At 43.4% G+C, this 24,024-nt stretch overlaps 2 protein-coding genes across 5 annotated transcripts in view; one reads left to right on the forward strand and one right to left on the reverse strand.

Annotated features, from left to right (window-relative positions):
- LOC113892684 overlaps positions 1-15,321 on the reverse strand; it is a 30,425-nt gene extending 15,104 nt beyond the window's left edge. The window contains exons 1-2 of one of the 2 annotated variants that reach the window (XM_027541858.1): positions 14,471-15,321; positions 13,201-13,302 (exon numbers count right to left, since the gene is read on the reverse strand). In XM_027541858.1, the coding sequence (XP_027397659.1) occupies positions 13,201-13,302; positions 14,471-15,038 (670 nt within the window). In that variant the 5' untranslated portion in view covers positions 15,039-15,321. The remainder of the gene's footprint in view (positions 1-13,200; positions 13,303-14,470) is intronic. The other variant, XM_027541859.1, reaches the window with a different exon arrangement.
- SYN3 (synapsin III) overlaps positions 1-24,024 on the forward strand; it is a 491,622-nt gene that overhangs the window by 88,084 nt on the left and 379,514 nt on the right. For all 3 annotated transcript variants that reach the window (XM_027541855.1, XM_027541857.1, XM_027541856.1), the window contains exon 4: positions 1,973-2,064. In XM_027541855.1, coding sequence (XP_027397656.1) covers positions 1,973-2,064 — 92 coding nt within the window. The remainder of the gene's footprint in view (positions 1-1,972; positions 2,065-24,024) is intronic.

Genomic DNA, 24,024 nt, shown 5'->3' on the forward strand with positions numbered 1-24,024 from the left:
CTCCTTTTCTTCGTATATCTTGTGCCCAGCAATTCTGTGTTGCAACTTTGTTTTTTTTCCACGCAAGCAACTTTTCTCGCTAATTCTTCTTTGTAATCTTAACCAATGAAATATCTTGAACATGATGGGCTGAATTTTTAAGGCATTAGATTTAATAACTGGGTCATTACCACTGTTTACCAACCTGGCCTCATTACAGAGGTCTTTGCTTTTCACCTTTCCACAGTATAATGAGGTTATTAATTAAAACAAGAGACAAAGGCACTCTGGATTTGCTTTAATGCCATCTGGGAAGATAGCTAGGTCTTTGGTCATAATTTCTGGTAAATGATTCCAAGGGGATACATTTATATCACCATGAAATGATATTTCCCCTCAATGTAAACTTGTTTTTCTCTTTGAGTGGTTTATTTTTAGGTCCCTAAAATTCCCAGTTGCAGTCCACCTAATGCCTTATTTAGCTAAACAGTGGGGACAGTGGGGTGCTGCAGTTAAAAGACCGGCTGGAGCCAGACTGCCTGGGGTTAAATCCTGGCTCTGCTACCTACTGTGTGACAGTGTGCAAGTTATTTGATCTCTCTCTGCCTTGGTTTTTCATGTAGACAAGTATGAGGATTAAATGAACTCATACGTATAAAATGCTTAGGACAGTACCTGGCACATAGTGAGTGTTGCATGTATGTGAGCAGTTATTTTTATTCATTAAATCCAAAGAAATAGCTTTTGGTTTCTGTATAAGTCAGTGTAGTAGTATGCATTTTCTAGAGTGGGGTTACAGGTTGAATTACGTCTCCTAAAATTCATGTGTTAAACTCCTAAGGCCCAGTGCCTCAGAATGTGACCTTATTTGGACACAGGTATGTGGAGATAGGATCTTTTCAGAGATAATCAAGTTAAAGTGAAGTCAGTAGGGTGGGTCCTAATCCAGTATTACTGGTAGAATGGCTACAGAGACTTGCATAGAGGAAAAACATACTGATAAGAGACAGAGAGAAGGTGACCATCTACAAGCCAATGCGAAAAACTTGGAACAGAGCCTTCTTGCACTGCCTTCAGAAAGAACCAGTGCTGCCCACATCTTGATTTGGGACTTGTAGCCTCCACAGCTGTGAGAAAGCACTATTTTCTGTGTTTAAGCCACCTAGTGGGGGTACTTTGTTATTATGGCAAACCTAGGAAATGGTTATAACATCAAGTCACTACCCCCAAGAAGCATATAATCTGGTAGGAGGGATGTATTCCATAGGAAAGGGCTTCCTAGGTAGTGCTAGTGGTAAAGAACCCACCTGCCAATGCAGGAGACATGAGAAATGCAGGTTCGATCCCTGGGTTGGAAAAATCCCTTGGAGGAGGGCATGGCAACCCACTCCAGTATTCTAGCTTGAAAAATCCTGTGGACAGAGGAGCCTGGCAGGCTACAGCCCATAGAGTTGCATGGAGTCAGACATGACTGAAGCTACTTAGCATACACACATTCTATAGGAATAGCAACAGAGATTTTTAAAGCTTGCTCAACCAAATAAGCCAACAAAAAGATGAACTTAGAAGGATACAGAAATGTCTAATAAAACACAAATGTGACACTGTAGTTGGTACATAAACATGAAGAATACTCCTTAGTGGGGACCAAAAAAAATAATACTGCTTATATCTCTTGTCTCTGCCCCTCTCTTGGTAACTATGGAGTTTCTCTATACCACTACCTCCTATCTCTCTCTCCCCTGCCTGTCCACTCCCCTAGAGTTAGAGTACCTTCTTCCACCTTCGAGGAGGTAGAGATTAGTAGCGATGTAACCATGGACGTGTCCCCATGCCTCTCTGCATCTCAGCTTCTTCATCTTTCAAAAAGGGAAATAAATAATATTACTAATTTCACATGAGATTTAAATGTATATTTGGCACATATAAATGTTTCGAGTCATTGGCATCCCTAGTATTTTGTGAATCCTTATTGTTTTGCTTTCTCTTCTAGGCCGAATTCTCAGAGTTGAATCTAGCCGCCTATGTTACTGGGGGCTGTATGGTGGACATGCAAGTCATGAGAAATGGAACCAAGGTTGTGAGGTAAGGAAGACCAAGGTGCAGAAAACCTTCATTCCAGAGGTGTGTATGAAGTACCTTCAGAGCCAACCCCTCTGTTTGTTGCCTGCAACCTAACGCCTGTACTGCACATGCTTTCTTGTATAGAATGTATGCTTCCAAAGAGTTTAGGTGTTATTGCACGTTAATGACTAATGCACAAATAATATGGGGAAGCAGCTGAGTACCCTGGAATGATCCCTGGGCTTGGGGAAAGAAGACTTGGGTTTCATTTCTGACTTTGTGGCTCTGTTCAGTAATATTATTTACTCTCTTGCCCTCTGATTCTCATCTGCCACATGATGATAGTGAATATGAAAGTAGAAGGCAAGTATGTGAGAACGCCCTATTGTTAATAATTATAAAGTGCTGTACAAATATAAGGGATTTTTTAAAATAGGCTGCATCCTTCTTCCAGCAGTAGGGAAGAATAAATGTTCAGAGACTCTCTTCTCAGGACTTTCACACCTAAAAGTACTGGATATAATATAGTAATACTGGATATAATATTAATATATTAATGGATATATAATGGATAATAATGGGTAATTATCCATTATATTATCCAATAATACTGGATATAATAGTACTGGATATAATATTCCCACCTACCCACCCAAATCTGTAATATATGCTGAGCTAGACAGGACATGAGGGAATTCTTCAGAAGCCCAGGAATGTCAAGAAAGTATAAATCTGGAGGAGCAATAAAGAGCATATTAAAACATTTTTATCTAGTTAAGTACTGAGAGAATGATACAGACCAGGTCTTGTGAGGATTCAGATGGAGAAGAAATAGGATTCATATTTAGGAAAGTAGAGACAATAGGAATAAATTTGAGGAAAAGGTGGTGTTTGTTCTAATGGGCATTCTATGTGTTTTAAGAATAGGAAATAGTTCTGATACAAACGAAAAAAACAAGGGAGTATGTTTAGGAAATTGTAATTCAACTAATTCAGCTATCATTTACTGAGTACCTGCTGTGTGCCAAGGAAGACACTACATGGCTTCCTATTTCCAATAATGGTTGACCAATTCTAGATTATCTGGAAACAGCTTCAAAGCTGGTTGTAAATAATTATACCTTCAAAGCCATCAAAGAGTTGACATGGTAGTAACTTGCCAGGAAGAGAATGATGGGGAAGTGGAAATCCAGAGAGAGAAATGAGTACAAAAGCTTCATTTTTGCTGTGAGTATTGCTAAGTTCAACAAACTTGAAAATTGGTTTTGATAGTCTAGCAGGGGCAAGGGAAAAAGAAATCAATACCCAGGGTTACTTAGGATGTAAGGGTAGGGCCTCCCCAAAATAAGCTGAGACCTCAAAGGACTACATCTCAAGGTAAATGTGAACCATAGGTATATGAGCCCTCACAAGTAACTGCAGCTTGCGTTGCACTTTGATTGACCTTCCAGGGAACCTTGAGCATTATTCTTAATTTATGGTAATCCCAGACATGCAAGAAGTAAAAGCAAATCCTGTGTAGTGGAAGGCACTTTCATCCTCGGCTTCAAATAATTATGCAGATCATTTTTTGTATAATGTCTAGTACATAGTAAAAAATAATAAGGCACAGACATCATGGATGAGAAGAAAATGAAAGTGAAGTCGCTCAGTCATGTCCGACTCTTTGGGACCCTGTGGACTGTAGCCCACCAGGCTCCTCCATCCATCGGGTTCTCCAGGCAAGAATACTGGAGTAGGTTGCCATTTCCTTCTACAGGGGACCTTCCCAACCCAGGGGTCGAACCCAGGTCTCCCGCATTGCAGGCAGACACTTTAACCTCTCAGCCACCAGGGAAGTCCATGAATGAGAAGAAACAGGAAATATAGACAGCAGAAAGATACCCTCAAAAGACACCATATATTGGAATGATCAGACACACGTTCTTAAAAGAAAAAAATCCTACATATTAAGTTGAAAATCAGATTGGAAGATGTCTGCAATGAATAGGAAACTATAAAAAAATGACAGAACAAATTTTATTAAAATCAAAAAGAACGTCTAGAAAGGAAAACTACAATAACCAACATTATTACAAATGTTGTGTCTAATGACATATTAAACAGCATTGAAAAGGTGCTAATGAAGTGAAAGTATTTTATGAAATAAGCAAAATAAAAATATTCAGGAAGACCTCACTGAGGGAAATTGTAAAGTATGTACTTCAAGAAAAAGAAAATGATCTCATTATAACATAAAGCAGCATGAAGACGTGAAGAACAAAGAAGGTGGAAATGTTAATAAATGTTATCTTCAAAAAACAGTAGTAATAATAATATCTTACGGATTTGAAAAATATATGAAGGATTAAAATATACCACAGTAAGTAGATTCTGGGGTTAAGTAGAATTAAGATATTTTGAGGCCCTTGTATTATCAAAGAGGAAACTGAATATATTGATTATTAATAGGCTTCAAGAAGTTAAAAATGAAAATTAAAGAATAATAAAAAGTTATCTCTGTGATAATTATTAAAAATAGAAATGAAATGTAGTACTTAAAGGTGATAAGAGAAAAATAGAAATAATAAGAGAAGACAAAAGGAGAAAAGCCAATGCAGAACAGGTATTATAAATAACACCACTAATGTGATAAATTTAAATCAATATATATCAACAGGCTGATAATCTGAATGGTGTGTACAGTGGTACTGGTTATTAAAATACTGAAATTTTTCTATAGAAATTGGTAAATAGTCCCTCACCTGAGCCCACTGAATGTCTTCAGCCACCCTTAACCATAGATGGGCAGGGACATTGGACTTCTCCTTGTCCCTCAGTTCACAACTCTCCTGTCCCCCATCTCGTATCCTTGTTTCTTCCATGGTCAGAGGATACCCACACATTGTAGGGGAGATTCACCCTTGGAAGCAGTAGTGGATTCAAGTTGTTGTTGTGGTTCAACCACTAAATCATGTCTGACTCTGTGACCCCATGGCCTGCAGCACACCAGGCTTCCCTGTACTTTACTCTCTCCCAGAGTTTGCTCAGATTCATGCCCATTGAGTTGGTGATGCTGTCTAACCATCTCATCTTCTGCTGTCCCCTTCTCCTTTTGCCTTCAGTCTTTCCCAGTGTCAAGGTCTTTTCCAATAAGTCAGTTCTTTGTATTAGGTAGCCAAAGTATTAGAGCTTCAGCTTCAGCATCAGTCCTTCTAGTGAATGTTCAGGGTTGATTTCCTTTAGGATTGACTGGTTTGAGATCCTTGCTGTCCAAGGACTCTCAAGGGTCTTCTACAGCACCACAATTTAAAAACATCAATTCTTGGGTGCTCAGCCTTACTTATGGTTCATCTCTCACATCTGTACATTATTACTGGAAAAACCATAGCTTTGGCTATATGGAGCTTTGTCTGCTAAGTGATGTCTTTGCTTTCTAATATGCTGTCTGGGTTTGTCATAGCTTTCCTTCCAAGGAGTGAACAACTTTTAATTTCGTGGCTTTAGTCACCATCTGCAGAGATTCTGGAGCCCAAGAAAATAAAATCTGTCACTGTTTCCACTTTTCCCCCATCTATTTGCTGTGAAGTGATGGGACTGGATGCCATGATCTTAGATTTTTGAATGTTGAATTTTAAGCCAACTTTTTCACTCTTTCACCCTCATCAGGGGCCTCACCAGGGCTTCCCTGGTGGCTCAGATGGTAAAGTGTCTGCCTGCAATGCAGAAGACCTGGGTTCGATCCCTGGGTCGGGAAGATCCCCTGGAGAAGTAAATGACAACCCACTCCAGTACTCTTGCCTGGAAAATCGTATGGATGGAGGAGCCTGGAAGACTCCAGTCCATGAGGTCTCAGAGTTGTACACGACTGAGTGACTTCACTCACTCATCAAGAATTCACTGTCATCAAGAACCTCTTTAGTTCCTTTTCACTTTCTGCTATTATAGTGCTATCATCTGCATCTCTGAGATTGTTGCTATTTCTCCTGGAAACCTTAATTCCAGCTTGTGATTCATCTAGCCTGGGGTTTCACATGATATACTCTGTATGTAAGTTAAATAAGCAGGGTGACACTATATATCCTTGTTTTACTCCTTTCCCAGTTTGGAACCAGTCCATTGCTCCATGTCTGGTTCTAACTGTTGCTTCTTGACCTGTATACAGGTTTCTCAGGAGACAGGTAAGGTGGTCTGGTATTCCCAGCTCTTTAAGAATTTTCCACAGTTTGTTGTGATCTACACAGTCAGAGGCTTTAGTGTAGTCAATGAAGCAGAAGTTGATGTTTCTCTGGAATTCCCTTGCTTTCTCCCTTGCCTAGAATCAGAATATCCCACTGTTTAGGAGGGAGAGCCTGGGACCCAAGCCAAGTCAATGAGAATTCATGTGAGACCTTTGCTGGAATTCTTGGGTGAGAGACATATTTGTTCTGCTGGGGCTGCTGAGCCAGTGGAATGGTCTCCTGGAGCTGCTGGTGGCCATGGCTGTTTGTCCTGGAGGGAAGGATCTGCTAAGAATGAAGCAAAAGCAAAGGAAAACACAGCAAAGATAGAGAATAAGAGTCAGTGACCTGATGATGTTTTTCAAGCCCTTGACTCCAGGCTCATCTCCAAACTAGAGCCAAAAAAAAAAGTTCTTTTTGATGAAGCCAGCTTGACTTGCACATACAGAATTCATGAATTTTTATCTACTTAACCCACACTTTATAGCATTTCCTATGTGCTAGGCACTGTCCCCAGCACTTAACATGTATTGACTCATTTCATCCTTTTCAACAGCCCTGTAAAGTGTGTACTATTACCATCCACTTTTCCCAGATGAGAAGACTGAAGTTGGGTAATGGAATCAAGGTCTCCAGTCAGTAAGGGATTCAGGCCTAGGTACTTGGTCCCGTAGTATTTGTGTCACCACTTACTGGTCTGCCTCTTTAACAAGGGGAAGACTGTTTCGTAGTTAGAGCTGCTTAAAGAGGCAGTAAGAGCTTCCCAGGTAGTGCTAGTGGTAAAGAACCTGCCTGCAGGACACATAAGATACACGGGTTTGATCTTGGGTTGGGAAAATCCCATGGAGGAGGGCCTGGCAACCCACTCCAGTATTCTTGCCCAGGGAATCTCATGGACAGAGGAGCCTGGGAGGCTGTGGTCTGTAAGGTTGCAAAAGTTGGACACAACTGAAACAACATAGCACGCGTGCACACAGAGAGGCGTTAAAGTCGTGTACATATGAGCAGTGCACGGATACCATTAGACAAGTATTGAGGTCCCAGAATCTGAATTTTAGACAGTGGGAGCTTGGAAAAGTAAGAAGATACTCATTAGTAAAATGAAAACAAAACTGATGAAAGAAGTGAAAGCGTTAGTCCCTCAGTCATGTCTGATTCTTTGTGATCCTGTGTACTATAGCCCTCCATTCTCTTCTGTCCATGGAATTCTCCAGGCAAGATTACTGGAGTGGGTAGCCGTTCCCTTCTCTAGGGGATCTTCCCAACCCAGGGATTGACCCAGGGTCTCCTCCAATGCAGGCATATATTTTTTTTTTTTTTTACCATCTGAGCCATCATAGAAGCCCCTATAAAACTGATAAAGGTAAGTATTTGGTCAGATAAAGACTGCGTCCCTGGTGGTTCAGATGGTAAGGAATCTGTCTGAAACGTGGGAGACCTGGGTTCAATCCCTGGGTTGGGAAAATCCCCTAGAGAAAGGAACGGCTACCCACTCCAGTATTCTTGCCTGGAGAATTCCATGGACTGTATAGTCCAGGGGGTTGCAAAGAGTCAGACATGACTGAGCAACTTGCACTTTCACTTTTCAAGAATACTCTATGCTATGCTATGCTAAGTCGCTTCAGTCGTGTCCGACTCTGTGTGACCTCATAGACGGCAGCACACCAGGCTCCCCTGTCCCTGGGATTCTCCAGGCAAGAACATTGGTGTGGGTTGCCATTTCCTTCGGATACTCTAATACTGTAGTGGTGGTGTGTAAATAACTTTTAACTCTAGTAAAAAGGTTAAAAGGCAAAAGTGTTAACAATAGCCACAATGATTCATTAATGAATATACAAAAAAAGATATAAATTGTGGCATCAAAAACATAGACTGTAGGGAGGGGCAAATAAAAGAGGAGTTTTTATATGCAAATAAAGTTAGGTGGTTGTCAACTTAAGATAGACTGTTGTAACTATAAAATGTTTTATGTAAGCCTCATGGTACCCATAAAGCAAAACCCTACAGGAGATACACAAAACAGAAAAACAAAGAATTCAAAGCAAACTACTACTGAAAAGTAGGCTTCCCAGGTATTGCTAGTAGTAAAGAACCTGCTTGCCAGTGCAGGTAGATATAAGAGACCCAGGGTTCGATCCCTGGGTTGGAGAGATCCCCTGGAGGAAGGCATGGCAACCCACTCCAGTATTCTTACCTGGAGAATCCCATGGACAGAGGAGCCTGAGTCCATGGGGTCACAAAGAGTTGGACACGACTGAAGCAACTTAGCATGCATGCATAGAAAAGTATCAAATCATGAAGAAAACCAGCAAGGGAGGAATAAAGGAACAAAGAAACTGCAAACCTGCCAAGAAACATTTAGGAAAATGGCAGGAATTTCCCTGGCAGTCCTGTGCTTAAGACTCCATGCTCCCAATGCAAGGGGTGAATGTTTAATCCGTGCTCAGGGTACTAAGATCCCACATGCCATAGAGGATGGCCTAAGAAAATAAAACAGTAAATAAACAAAATGGCAATGATACTTTAAATAATTACTTTAAATGTAAATAGATTAAATTTTTCAATGAAAAGACATAGGATGACTTGACTGAATGAATTAAAAGAAAAAAGATGTTGCTTAAAAGAGACTCACTTTAGCTTTAAAGACATACTTAGACTGAAAGTGAAGGGATGGAAAAAGATATTCCATGCAAATAGGAACCAAAACAGAGTAGGGATAGCTGTGCTGATTTCAGAGAAAATAGGCTTTAAGTTAAAAACTGTAGTAAGAGACAAAAGTGACATCATGCAATGAAAAAGCAATCTATTTAGAGGATCCAACAATTGTAAATATATATGTGCCCAAAATTAGAGCACATAAAAATGTAAAGCAAATATTGACAAATATGAGGGGAAAAGTAGATAGCAATACCATAATAATAGAGATTTTCAAGACCCCACTTTCATCACTGGGTCATTCAGACAAGAAATCAATAAGAACATTAAGCTTGAACTATATGTTAGACCAAATGGACCCAACAGACATACACAGAACATTCATCTAAGAGCAGCAGAATATACATTGCCAAGTGCATATCGAATGTTCTCCAGAATAAATTATATGTTAGGCACAAAACAAGTCTTAACAAATTTAAGAAGATTGAAGTCACATCAGATATTTGTTCAGACCACAGTTATATGAAACCAGAAATAAATCACAGGAAGAAAACTAATCTAAAACTAAAAATAAGTCTATATAGCAAAGGAAACATCAACAAAATGAAAAGGCAAGCCATTTTTCTAAGGGGTTAATATCCAAAATGTATAAAGAACTCATAACAACTTAATAGCAAAACCAAATAACCTAATTTCAAAAATGGGTGAAGGATCTGAACAGACATTTTTTTCCCAAATGAGATATATAAATGGCCACTGGTCTATGAACAGCTGCTGCACATCACTAGTCATCAGGGACGTGCATATCAAAACCGCAGTGAGATACCGCCTCACACCTGTTAGGACGACTGATACCAAAACCGAAAGTAAGTGTGGGTGAGGATGTGGAAAAAAGAGAGTCCTTGTGGATTGTTGGCGGGAGTATAAATTAGTACAGCCATTATGGAAAACAGTATGGAGTTTCCTTGAAAAATTAAAAATAAAGCTATTGTATGACCCAGAAATCTCACTTCTGGGTCATATCCAAAGGAAATAAGATCACTATGTTGAAAAGATATCTCTACTCCTATGCTTATTGCAACATTATTCATAGTATCCAAGGTGTGGAGACAATCGACATGTCCATCAGTGGATTAATGGATTTAAAAAATTATATATATGTGTGTTTGTGTATGTGTGTATAAATGGTATCCAGCCTTAAAAAAGAATGGAGTCCTGCCATTTGCAATAACATGGATAGACCTAGAGGATGTTATGCGAAGTGAGTTAAGTCAGAGACAGATAAATATTGCATGATCTCATTTATATGTGAAATCTAAAAAACTTGCAATTATAGTAACAAAGAATAGAATGGTGGTGACTAGTGTCTGGTGAGTGGGAGGAATGGGGAGATGTTTGTCAAGGGGTTTACACCTACACTTTCAGTTATAAGATGAATAAGTTCTGAAGACCTAATGTACAGCATACCGACTATAGTATATGTATAGTATACTTGAAATCTACTGATTATATCGCAAGTGTTTTTCTAACATACAGAAAAGGGTTAAGTATGTGAAGTGATAGATATGTTAATTAACTTGATCATGGTTTTCATTTCATAATGTATGCATATATCAAACCATGTTGTACATCTTAAACACGTGACAAAATACGCTGTACACCTTGAATATATACACGTTTTAGAAGAAAGAGGTAGCACTTGGATTTGAATCCACGTCTCTGGTTTTATGCCAAGTGAGTTCCCAAATGTCTTTAAATCCATAAATTTTGTCCACTCCACAGCACCGGTCCTGTTGAGCCCACCCCACGCTGACTTGAGTGGACTCTGGGTCTGTGCAGGAAACAGCAGGAAGTAGAGATTTCTCCTGGGTGCTGAGGATGGCTTAGGCTCATCTAGGGTACAGGATGTGTGTTTCTCTCCTTCAGAAATCTGTTGCTCAGATATGAGATTCTACCTCTTTCTGCTTTTTAATCTATTAAAGTTGATTGTATTATTTTACACAGTCTCAAAAGAATTAAATGAGATGTTATATGTGAAAGTTTGTTCATTCATTCATCCCACAGGTGTTTATTAAGGGCCTATTCTATGTTCCAGGCTCCATTTCAGATATTAAGAATTGTATCAGACATGCGCTAGGCAGAAAACAGAATACACCCCCAAATAATTTAAATAAAGAGATTTTAATGAAGCAATCACTTATAGAAGAATATTGGGACTCAGGGAACATGGGGCATCCAATAACAACAGCAAGAAGCCATTATCATCATTAGGGATGAAGGGACAAGGAGAGGAAGTAGAATAGACTCAGTCTGGAAGTTTTCATCTATACTTGGGCAGGAGAGCCGTGTAATTGAAGCAGTAGTTGTCGAGGAACTAACTACCTCCAAGGTCTTGGCACTGAAGCAGGGTGGGCACTAGAAAGAAGCACCATTGCCCTCCAGTCTCCTGCTTGGGCCTCATTTTGGCCCAGTGAGCAAAAGAGCCCAATAGAACTGTCCACAGAGTTCAGTCTCCTGGGGCTCAGAGCAGGGCAGTGAAGAATGGGGTGGGGGCAGGCGGGTGCCAGAAGAGAATAACTCTCTTAGGAATCTCCGGTAAACAAAACAGCCCACGTCTCTGCTCAAGGCCAGGTTCTACTAGTGTTTTGTAAATGGCAAAGTATTACACATGAATTGGCTAAATCATGGGTAATTGTAGTAATTAAATTGATAGCACCCCTTACTCTGGTTTCTGTCAAACACCCAAACTTAGAGTGGACTGCCAGCCAGCTTGAGGTGCTCAAGAGCAACTCAGACAACCCAGGTTGTCAGTAAAGTTGCATAATTGTATTTAGAGAGCAGAGCAGGGGCCATTCCAGGGCATGTTAAGATTCATGCTTTGTGGATGGCTGTGGCCATTCTGGGCCCAGATTCAAGCCTGGCTTCACAATGGAGCAATAAAAAAAGGGCAGCCGTGTCCATACAGCCAGATGGGATTCAAAATACAGGATAGAAGAAACCAAGAATGAAAAACACCCAAGGAGGCAGACGTTAATGAGGTCCCAGCCTAATTACGCAAGCCCAGCTCTCAGTGTCCAGCATTAGGCAACACTAAATTACAGGCACCCGTTCAAACCACGGCGGCTGATAATGTGTCTCTGCTCATTAGAAGGTCAGACCTCAGAGAGGGTTGAAGAGAGGGAGCCAGCAAGCATAAGTAACACAAGAACTTGAGGAGAGGCATTGAAGACTCTCAGAAATTACCCGCCCCCGTACCCGCTCTAGCTTTAGTGTTTCCAGGGAGAATGTTTGGGGCAAGATGGAGATGTGTGGGCCTGGCCCAGAGGAGAAGTTACTTTACAGAGTCTTAGAGGTCCCGAGTTAGAAGAGTCCCTTAGAGTTTTCTGTGCGTCCTCATTTTACAGACGGGCAAGTTGTGCCCCAGGGGTCAGGGAGGAGGATGTCTTGTCTAAATCATCCTTTTGTGTCAGGATCAGCTCTCCATCCTGAACCTCTGTCCTGAGAATTCTCAGACATCTCACCAAAGAATATTATAAAATCATGTTTATTTCACACATAATTGCTCAAAGTCTTCTGAGCTTCCTGAACTTGGAGTTTCAAATTCCGGATATTCATTCATGCAACAAATATTTATTGAGCAAATTTAGAGTGCCAGGTACCCTCCAGCAAATTACAAAGAGCCCAGTTTCTGCTCTCCCTTCTTGGTGCCTGTGTCTGTTTGGAAAAGTGTTTCCTTTAATTCTCTTTCCCTTAATTCTCTTAAGTGGCTACACACTCACTGAGCTTTCCTCCTTTCCTTTCTTCACTCATTGAAGATGTGCCAGGCACAGAGGATACAATAGTGGACAAAACAGACAATAGTTTTTGTGGAGCTGAGATTTAAGCTACAGAAACTGAAAACAAATTAGAAAACAAATATGCAGTCTAATGGCAGGTTGTGAGCAAAGGCTGAAGCCAAAGAAGAGTTCAAAGGTGATTGGTATTTGAGGTGAGTCATCAGGCGAGGCTTCGTGCAGGAGGAGACCTGCATAGAATAAATAATGTGAGCAGAGTGAGCCATGTGGACTTGGGAGAGGCACTACCCTCTCTCTCTCTTGACCCTGAATGGATGTGCACACAGGTGAGGGGCAGCTTTGGGGCCAGAAGAGGCCAAGGAGGAAGGCAGAGACCCCCCTCAACCTGGTTTACTCATGTGCCTTTCTCTGCCTTCTTCCGCAAAGTTGAATTTGGCACCCCTCCTCTTTGCAAAAAAGCATCTAGGACTTGCCCAGGTAGGTGGCTTCACAGCCGAAAGTCCCCTTACCTGGGCAAAGCAGGCCGCCTGGAGTGGGTCCCAGCTCTCCCTGCTGCAAGCTGGGAGGCCTTGAGTTAGTGTTTCCACCTCCCCAGCTCTTGGTTTCCCCATCTGTGAAGTGAGAAATACCCTTAGTTCCGAGAGTTAAACACATGAGTGGGTAGGACCGTGTTTGTACCTTTCAGGGACAATCTTTGTACCTGCTCTTCCTTTCTCCTAAAGCACTCCACAAATGTCCCTATATCACACTTACTTCCTTTGAAGTGTCTGATCAGATGCCACCTCCTCAGAGAGACCTTGCCAGACCATGCCATTCCCACAGTCGAAGCTCAACTATGTGGTCTTTTCCTTCAAGCAGTTGTCACTGCCTGAAACTGTGGATAGGTAAATAAATAGATGGATGATATATAGATGATTGATAGCTAATAGATTAGATATATTAATATAACATATTAATATAATATTATTATATAATATAAACTATTATATACCAATTGTATGCTTTATGCAATTAGTTTGTGCATGCATGTGCGTGTGCTAAATCTCTTCAGTGTCCAAGTGTTTGCAACCCCATGGACTGTAGACCTCCAGGCTCCTCTGTCCATGGGATTCCCCAGGCAGGAATACTGGAGTGGGCTGCCATGCCTTCTTCCAGGGGATCTTCCTGACCCAGGGATCAAACCCACATGTCTTATGTCTCCTGCACTGGCAGGCGGGTACTTTACCACTAGTGCCACCTGGGAAGCACATTAATAATGTTAATGTTATAATTATTATAATGTGTATCATATTAATACAATCTAGCAGTATTTTTATTGATTATATAATGTATTGATTATATTACAAATATAGATAAAGTATGCTATTATGTAATTTATTTTATTGTGTTGTTTTCTAGAAGAGAAGACCCTGTAGGCAGGGACTTTGTTTTGCTTCCCCTGTATTCCCAGCCCCTAGAACTGTGCCTGTCGCATATCAGTTTCTCAGTAACTATTTGTTCAGTTAATGAAGGAATGAAACAGTCCTTAACTAACAGCTCCGTGTTCTTGCCTTTACTGCTCATCCCTTACTGTGATCACTTCAGGAGATTAGTAATTGCTATTTACTTCTCGTGCCTCCCACTAACTAGACCTTCCTTGAGGATCAGGTTAAGGACTGTTTTTATAAGCGGTACCCCCAGCGCCTGGCACAGTGCCAAAATCTTTGCTGAAGGCATTCAAGACTGACCGACTCTTCGAATGAATAAGAATCCCACAACTTTGCAAAATAAAAAGCTCACCAGTGAGAGGACTCCAGCCAGCTTGCACCAGGCATGGACTTGCTGACCAGCACACCGCCCACCGCGTTCTCTCCCCGGGAGGGGATGGGGTCTGGGAGGCCAGAGACAATGAGGCATTGAGGGTCCCGGTGGAGCAGCCTTGGAGGGGGAAGGCCCGGTCTATCTCATCGTCCAGGGCCTTTGCCCTCAGCACTGCAGGAGAAAGCAGAATCCCTGGGGACTTGCAGAGGTGGGGCGTGGGAACGGGAAGAAAGCAGCACAAGAGAGAGACAGTGAGAGCCTGTAAAGAAATGCCAGGCTCCGCTGCCCATGCGTCTCCAGCCAACAGGCCAGCTGCGGATCTGCCAACTCCCCCAGGAGAGGGAGCGGTGCACTGATGGGGAAAAACAGTGTGGCTCCTGCTTCCCAGGATCATAGAACTGGGGACGAGAGACCTGGGAGGCCCTCGGAGAGCCCCTGCCCTCCCCACACGCACCTTCCTTCCCACTTGCTGCTGCCGCTCCCAGGAATGGCTCCAGTGCTGAGTCCACTCCGCCCTCCCGGGCACCTGCTCCCAGCCTGACACCATCTGGAGGGGGAGAAATTGCCCAGTGTTCACTTCACCCTTTTGATTTGGGCATTCTGTTTTGCATTCAGAAGCAATCACCTTTTACTAACAAGCTGCTGGGTACCAGGGAACTTCTCGGTGGCAGGTAATTTGATCCCCTTTTTTAATGAAATGAAGGGATACTTTCTGAGAAGGGTAGGGCCTAGGTCTATGGTCACACAGCGAATGAGCAGGAGTGTGGGGTTCAGACTCCCATGTCTTCACATCACACTACCCTTCCATCTGCGTGGCAGAACTTGATACCAGAAGCAACACTAGCATTGGTGCTAGGTGGCCCTGGCTTTGAATCTACGTTCCCCACTCACTGTTTGTATGACTGCCCAAGTAACCTCACTTCCTGACTCCCACATTCTGCAACTGTAAAATGGAAGTATTGCCTACTTTGAGGGCCAAATGGGAAAGTCTGCTAATGCCTGAAACAGTGGGTGCTCTGCTGGTATTCAGCCTGCCCCTTCCTCGCCCTCCCACCCCACGACTCATCCTGCACACTCTTCCTTTCCTGACTCCCAGGGTGAGTCTGGCGGAGGGGAAGGAGGAGACTGTCTAGGATCCCTTCCTCACCCAGACAGCATGGAGGAGCAATCCATTTACAGTTTGCTAAATGTCAGACTCTGTCTCTTCATTTAAGCATGTCTGTCTGCTTCCTGAGGGCTAATTGACCTAGCAGTTCAGTAACTTTCAGCCTTTCCCATGAAGGAGAATAATTTAAGACTCCTCTCCCCACTCCAGCTTATTTATTAAAACACAGATGCTTGTGCCCCGTTACCAGAAAGTCTGTTTCCTGGGTGTGGCCCGAGAATCTGTTGTCAAGCTCTACCTACAAGGTTTCAAGACCAGGAGTCCAAGGACTCTGCTTTAAAATCCATTGTACAGCTAGCCTGTGAAGAAGAGCTGCAAGCAGACAACTAACATGGAATGATCCTTTGATATTAATCTGTATGGTTTTAAAATAAATGTGGAAATTTTAGAGCAGTCGTATAAAAAAAATTGAACTTGTGTAGAGAAGTTACAGGTTCAAAGTCTAGCTCTACTGGTTACTGACTATGGGGCTATAGAATAGTAATTGCTTCCTTTCTGAGTGTGTTTTCTCATTTGTGTTTGAGGTGGCATTTCTGACTTCATAGAACAGTAGATAGAATCAAAAGAGGCAATGGGTATGAGCATGCTTGCTAAATTATGAAGTAGAGCATACACATTAGATGTTAGGCTAAGATGAACAGTTTTTCTGGGACATGTCTTCATTTTGCTAATAAAGAGCTTTTCTATGCTGTTAAGCCTATTTGGGGGCATTCTGGACAATATCTCTTTACCTTCTGTAGTGTTTGTCTTGATGGCAGTGAAGTTTCTAACAAGGAAGTCAGTCCTGGACAATCAACCCTTCATTGAACGAGGGAGCGGCAGAGAGAAAGCAGGCAGCACCATGCCCGATGGATGGGGTCTCCAGACCCCTGAGTTGCTCCTGATGGTGATGATGGGTGTGTAACTTTTTCTCATGTCAGCACTTTTTATTCCCCATCACCATTCCTGCTTCCCTGGTGTCTCAGACAGTAAAGAATCTGCCTGCAATGCAGGAGACCCAGGTTGCATCCCCTAGGTCAGGAAAATCCCCTGGAGAAGGGATAGGCTACCCACTCCAGTATTCTTGCCTGGAGATTTCTGTAGACAGAGGAGTCTGGCGGGCTACAGTCCATGGGGTCACAAAGAGTTGGACACTACTGAGTGACTCACACACACACACACACACACACACACACACACACACATTCACACACACACACACCACCATTCTTACCTTAGACCAATCGCCTCATTCCCTTACCTGGATTTCTGCAGTACCCTTCTCCCTAGCCTCCCTGCCTCTGTCTCAATTATCAGTAGTTGTGTAACAAACTGCCCCCAAACCTGATGGCTTAAAACCTCAGTCGTTTTATTTGCTTGAGGCCTGTGGGTCAGGAATCTGGGTCGGGCAGGGACGGGCAGTTCTGTGCCTGCCCTCTGGCTTGGCTGGGCTGGACAGTCCTGTCACCTTCATATGTCTCTGGTGCCTCGATGCTCGTCCACCTGTTCTGTCTTTCTCCCCTTGGCTATTGCACTTCCTCAAAGCAGTGTCGTCTCAGGATGTCAGACTTCTCATATAGCAGCTGCTTTACAGAAGGACAAGTTACAAGAGGATAGAAGGTGTAAATATTAATATCTGAAGAGGTCAGAGTTAGAAGCTCCATAGCCTCATTTCTGCCACATGCTAGTGGTCAGAGACAGGGCCAGGGGCAATTAGAGTTAATGAGACCCCACCAGTTGATGAAAGGAGCAGCAGAGAATTTGAGGACACTTTAATTCACCATGGCCCCATTCAATCCATTCTCCACACAGAAGCCAGAGTGATTCTTCTGAAATTAAATCAGATGCCAAGCCCATGAGTTCTTCGCATCTCTCTTAGAGTGGAGTTCACAGTCGTGGTTATGCTCTGTAGGCCCCTGTAGTCTAGACTTCCTCTGTCTCCCCCTTCCTTCCCATCAACCACACCAATCCTCCTCTTTTGTGCCATTCTCTAAACAGGTCATGTGTATTCTCCCCGCCTGAGGGCCTTTGCACCTGCTATTCTCAGCCCGGGAAGGGCTTCCCAGGTGGCGCTAGTGGTAAAGAACCCATCTGCCAATGCCAGAGATATAAGAGATACAGGTTCAATCCCTGGGTCAGGAAAATCACCTGGAGGAGAACATGGCAACCCACTCCAGTATTCTTGGCCTGGAGAATCCCATGGACAGAGGACCCTGGTGGCCCTGAAGAATCCTATGGACAGAGGAGCCTGATGGTCTATGGGGTCGCAAAGAGTCGGACACAACTGAAGAGGCTTTCTCCCAGATATAAACATGGCTCACTCCTCTCGACATTTGGCTTTGTTCAGATGCCACCACTTCCTTCTCTGACCATCCTATGTGAAATAACCTCCCTTGTGGATCTCTAAGCCACTCCCTGCTTTATATTTTAATGAACAGCAGTCAGCACTACTGCTGTGTCTGTCTGTGGTCCCTGCCTATAAGCTCTTTGAGGGGAGGGATCTTGTCTGTTTTGCCAGTCACTGCATCCCTACTGGCTAGCGTGGTGACTAGCACCATTTTGTTTGAATAACTGATTCTTACATCTTGCCATTTGTTTTATTTTCTGCATTTGTACCTATCCTCCCACCCAGACTGGGAGGTCCTTGAGGGCAGAGGTCATGTTTTTGTCATTGCCGGTCTCTAGCATGGTCTTTGATAACTGTGGGTTGGGTGCCAGGTTTGACCCCCACCCCCATTTGAAACCCCAGCCTTGCTCTTTTAGAAGTTTCTACTGTCCTTCTTTATTCTGAAACATACATTGATTAAAAACTGTATGGCCTGTTACTATTCCTATATTACAGATAAAGAAATTGAGTCACAGAGTGACTAAACAACTTGCCTGAGGTCACATGGAAAGTGGAGGAGCCAGGATTTAAATCTAGGAAGGCTAATTCAGAACTCATGGCTGTAAGGGCTCTACCATACTGCTTCCCCCATGATTGGGTCCTTGGTCACAGCTAATCTGTTTTATGCCATTTCATGACAGTTCTATGCTTACACAACCTACTTCCGCAATTAACTTGGGTTTGTATCTTTTTAATTTTTTTAATTGATTACTTTTTTTTTGTTTGTGACATGTGGCATGCAGGATCTTAGTTCCTCAACCAAGAATTGAACTTGTGTCCCCTGAAATGGAAGTGCAGAGTCCGATTCACTGGACTGCTAGGGAAATCCCCCTTCATTTTATTTTAAACCAGGTCTGTCACTTACATTGGGCAAGCTGATGGGCCTTTCTGTGCCTCAGTTTGCCCAGATACAACAGAGATAATAGTAGGTCCTAGTGAGAAGCACTAATTCATAAAAGGCCTTATAATAGGACCTGTGATGTAGTTAGTTTGGTAAACTGTGAGTTTGGGTAAACTCTGGGAGTTGGTGATGGGCAGGGAGGCCTGGCGTGCTGCGGTCCATGGGGTCACGAAGAGTCAAACACAACTGAGCGACTGAACTGAACTGAACTGATGGAGTTGGTAGTCAATAAATCTTAGCTGTTACTGTAATTTATTTCCCCCAAAGCATGAAACACAGCTTTAGCCCTGGGCCATACATTCTTATAAATACTTTTGCCCCTGGCAGTAGACACTGAGACTTTTTTACCTGCTACGGAACACCATCAGAGGATACCCACTGTCCCCCCACAAAGAGCTTTGCGTCCTGACACTGTCTTCCCAGCGTCGAGCTCATTGTTTCACGTCCTGCCAGAGTGAACCCAACACATGTGCTGTACCTTGTGTCGCTTTATATTCTTGTCCCTGTACCACAGACGGAGAAACTGGAGCTCTCACAGCTTATGTAACTTGTCCCCAGGGAACCCAGCAAGACAACAGAAAAACCCAGCTCTGTGGTCTCCCCTGCTGGCTTCCAGTCTATGCTCTATACCACAGCCAGATTGAGTTTTTTTCTCTTTTATTTATTTTTGAATTAATAGACTTTATATCTTTAGAGAGATTTTAGCTTCACAGCAGAATTGAAAGTACACGGAATTCCTGTATACCCCGTCCTCCCCACCACAAGTCCCCCCCCTTATCCACGTCCACCACCAGAGTGGGACGTTTATTACAACTGACAAGGCTACACTGAAATATCATTATCACCCAAAGCCCATAGTTTACGCTAGTGTTCATTCTTGGTGTCATACGTTCTGTGGGTTTTGATGAATATATAACATATATCCACCATTATAGCATCATACTGGACAGTTTCACTGCCCTAATAATCCCCAGTGCTCTGCTTATTCATCCTCTCTCCTCCCTGACCCCTGGCAACTAATCTTTTTTTTTTTCTGTCTCTATGGTTTTGCCTTTTCTAGCATGTCATAAAGTTGGAATCATACAGCATATACTCTTTTTAGAGTGAGCTTCTTAAAACACTGATTTGACCGTGTCGCTTCATCAGTTAAAACCCTTCAGTATGTTCCTTGTACTCTTAGACCAAAATCTTGACTGTAGCTGTTGTGGTCTGTCCCTGCCCACCCTGCTAGCCTCCTCCTGCTCTCTCTGCATCAGCCTTGTCAATTCTTGCACAATTCTTCAACCTTCACCTATTCTTGCCCATCACAGGTTTTCACATATTCTGTTCCCTCTGCTTGGAAAGTTCTTTCCTCCCCATTTCACCTAGAAAACTCCTGCTCGCCCTTCAGATGGAAGTGGCACTCAGGGAAACAACCCAACCCTCCCCCATCATATTTACTGTGGCTGGTTCTCAGCAGGCTGGGAGTCAGTCTTCATTGAATAAGTGCAGGCACTATGCATATAGCTATTTAAAGCCCTTACTGTGTCTCAGGTACCATACTGGGCACTTTGCATTTATTACAGATAATTCTTATATCCTCCTTGCATGGTCAGTACATAAGTTATATTTTAGGGATGGGAAATTGGGGCTCAGAGAGGTTCAGTATCTTACCCAAAGTCTTACTGTGCATGAGGGGTGGAGTTGCCATTTGTACCAGCTCTGTCTGAATTTAAGGCCAGATTTTTACAACCATGCCACGCCCTCTGATTTCTCTTAATGCTGGAGCCAGTGTTTGGGCCTCTGTTGGTGGCAGCATACTGGGGCTTTCTGGGTGAGTGGGTGGCTATTCATTTCCAGGGATCAGGGGTCAGGGGAGAGGTTGGTGCCATTTAATAATGTGCAGCCGCAGCTCTGCAGTGGGCAGTCAGAGCATTTGTTCACCATATGATGCTCTGGCTCCCATTCAGCTACCCGGAGAGAGCCATACAGCCATCTTTTATTGCCACCCTCTGTTCTGAGAAGGAAGGAAGCACAAAGAGATAAAGTGACTGTGTGGCTTGCATTTGCTTCGCGCGATCAGACAGAGCTTCCTGACTGCGCGGCCCCCTTGCTCCTTCGCCTCACCCAGAGCTTTCAGGGCAGGGCTGAGACTAGTCTTTATTTTTCTCATCCAGCCAAATTCAGTCTCTCCCTGAGCTGCTCTCCACCCAAAGCTGAGGCAGGGGAAGAGTGAGGGTTGTTGTGTACGCTTGTACAGCTTGTGAATTGCTCAAAGGCCTATCTGGTGCCCTCCAAGTGAGGGCTAAAAGTTAGCCAGTTCTCTGCTCTTCTTGTGCTCTAGCTTGGGGCTGCCTATGTCCTTTCTCTAATAAAGACTATAAGTTAGCCCTGGGCTCTGGCAACCAAACGCCTTTTTTCTGCTTGGAATATGCATTCAGTAGGGTGTTCAGACTCTAACCCTACTGACACCAGAACTCCTGCAAGCATAAATTACTGTAGCCACCTTTAAATATACTTCCTTCTAGGCTCAGAAGTCCTTAAGCAAATTACTAGGAACGGGACCCTTACTTGTAGGGTCAAGAATCCTAGAGTTTTGGCTGAGTGTTAAGACCACAGGCTGCACAGCTGAGCAGACATGGATTCAGGTCTTCCTTCCATCACCTATTGTGTGACCTAGGGGCACTCTCTTCACCTCTCTGAGCCTCAGTTCCTTTCATCTGTGAAACAGAGTGGTGCTTATAAAAATTAGATGTAACAATTTATTTAGTTGTGAGAAAAGCGGCTAACATAGGTTGCTTACTATGTACCTGGCACTGTTCTAAGCATTTTGTGGAGATTAATTGCTTTAATACTCAGAACAATCTATTTCCCATATGAAGAATCTGAGGCACAGAAAGATTAATGGACTTGCCCAAGGTCACACAGCTGCTAAATTGGTGAAGCTGGGATTTGAATCAGGGCTCTGAATCAGGAGTCTCTATTGACTCTCAAAGTAAATAAGATAGAAGTCCAGTCCAGCCCTAGCACAAAGGAAGTGCTCAATAAATAAAAGCCATTACCGTTAAGACCCTGACCCTGGGGAAGATTGAGAGCAGGAGGAGACGGGGACGACAGAGGATGAGGTGATTGGATGGCATCACCGACTTGATGGACATGAGTTTGAGCAAGCTCCTAGGGATGGTGACAGACAGGGAAGCCTGGTGTGCCGCCGTCCATGGGGTCATAAAGAGTTAGACACGACTTAGTGACTTAACAACAATGACAATTACTGTTATTAGCAGTAGCAGCTGAAGCTGCCAGAATCAGAAGCTGCCAGTGCTTGAAGTTTTTATAGATCATCTATCATGGCATATGGTTCTCAAACCCACAGAGGTCCCTCCTGATCTCTTTCAGATTATTAGCAAGGCTTATTAGCAGGCAGGATTCCAGCTCCCCCTTTTTCCACTCCTGCCATCTTTATACAGAAGAATCAATCCCACTTTCATCTATTTCTATATTAAAATTCAAAGTAAAATTTTGTTTGAAAAAGAATTCTGCTGCCAGGCAAGAGTTTTAAAATGTGGCTGAGTCTAATCCATTTATCTTTAAATAAAAGTGCCACAGAAAGGGCAGGTACCTTGCTCAAAGACACACAGTGAGTGAGCTGGAGAGCTTGCCAGGGCAGAGCTCTTTCCTGCTTCCCAGAGTAGTGGCTTTTTGCTAAGCCTCGTTCAAGGTCTTGTTTTTTCCCCTCAAGTGCCAACTGGGAGAATATATTTTGTTCACATTTCCCAGACCCCCCTCATTCCACTGCGCTTTCTCCCGGTCTCCGAGCACACCACTTGTGTCTGCATCTGACCTGCGTGCACCCCCTCATGCAAAATGCTGACAGGTGCCCCCAGTCCCAGGCAGATGAACCCCAGCACCACCCTGCTTCACAGAGGCGAGCCGGGCAGGCTGGCCTCACACTGCTGGCTCCACCTCTCACTGTGCTGGTCAGACCTGAGCTCAGGGAGGAGGGAGAGCTGACCGGTTCCTAGTGTTAATGGGGTACATTTGAGAAATGCTAAACCAACAGTGTTTGGAAATTCAGGCCAGCAGCCAGGCCTAGAGCCGGCCAAGTTTCAGTTGGGGTGGGAGGGGATGGTTACTCTGAGGCGGAATTAGTGTCTTTTAAAAGCTGGATGAAGACATTGTTTATTCAAGACCCTGGGAGCACAAAGATAAAACATGCATAATAGATTCGGGGTCTTTCGGCAGACAGCTCTTCTAAACTGTCTCTATCATCATCATAAAAGAATCAGGCCCATCCTCTGAGGCCTATTGCGTGGTGGGGCAGCTCTGCAGGAGTCCTCTCCCTGCAGTAAACTGTATGGCACTGATTAGGAAGCTTGCGGTTGGTTCAGAGAGGTGCAGAAACTTGCTCAGGGTCACTTGAATGATGGAGAAGCAGCCAGAATTTAACCAGCGTTCTCGAACTTAGAGATCATCATTCTTTTGATTAAGACTAGGTCTTAAGGCTTTAGGACCCTGATCTCAAGGGTCAAGGGCAAAGCAGTTTAGCCTGGGTTTGAGACGAACTCTTAGATGGAGGGTTTAGATGGAGACCATTGAGATACCCTAAGTTGGGATGGGCAGCATACTGGGATCAAAGACAATCAAGACATCCTCAAAACACTCTAAACCTTCAAATTAATTTAGGCTTATAGGACAGGTTATCATGGCAAGGAGACCCCTAAAGTCTTGTAATAAGTGCAACAGAAAGACTGGACATTCCCAGGTGGGGTCGACCTAATTGTTTCTCTAGACTTGACTGGCCTTACCACAGTATGATATGCTCATACTACTCACTCACTGAATATTAATGGAGTACCTTCCCTGGCCAGGCGGGAGGCATTGGCACCTATGGCAGTACAGGGTGTATACAGCCACGCAGAGCTGGAAAGTTATGCTTTATCAGAGACACATAGGAACAGAACTTCAGGTGGCTAGATATTTTCAGGAACTGATTTCGTGATCCCAATCCTTGCATCTCTTCATATCTAGAAAAGCACTAAATCCCTCGAGCACACACTGCCTCACTCCCCACCCTGAATTCCCCTCAGAGGGTGTTGAAGGTCGGCAGCTGCAGCAGCACAGGG

The sequence above is a fragment of the Bos indicus x Bos taurus genome, chromosome 5 (assembly GCF_003369695.1).
Source record: "Bos indicus x Bos taurus breed Angus x Brahman F1 hybrid chromosome 5, Bos_hybrid_MaternalHap_v2.0, whole genome shotgun sequence".
Lineage (NCBI taxonomy): Eukaryota > Metazoa > Chordata > Mammalia > Artiodactyla > Bovidae > Bos > Bos indicus x Bos taurus.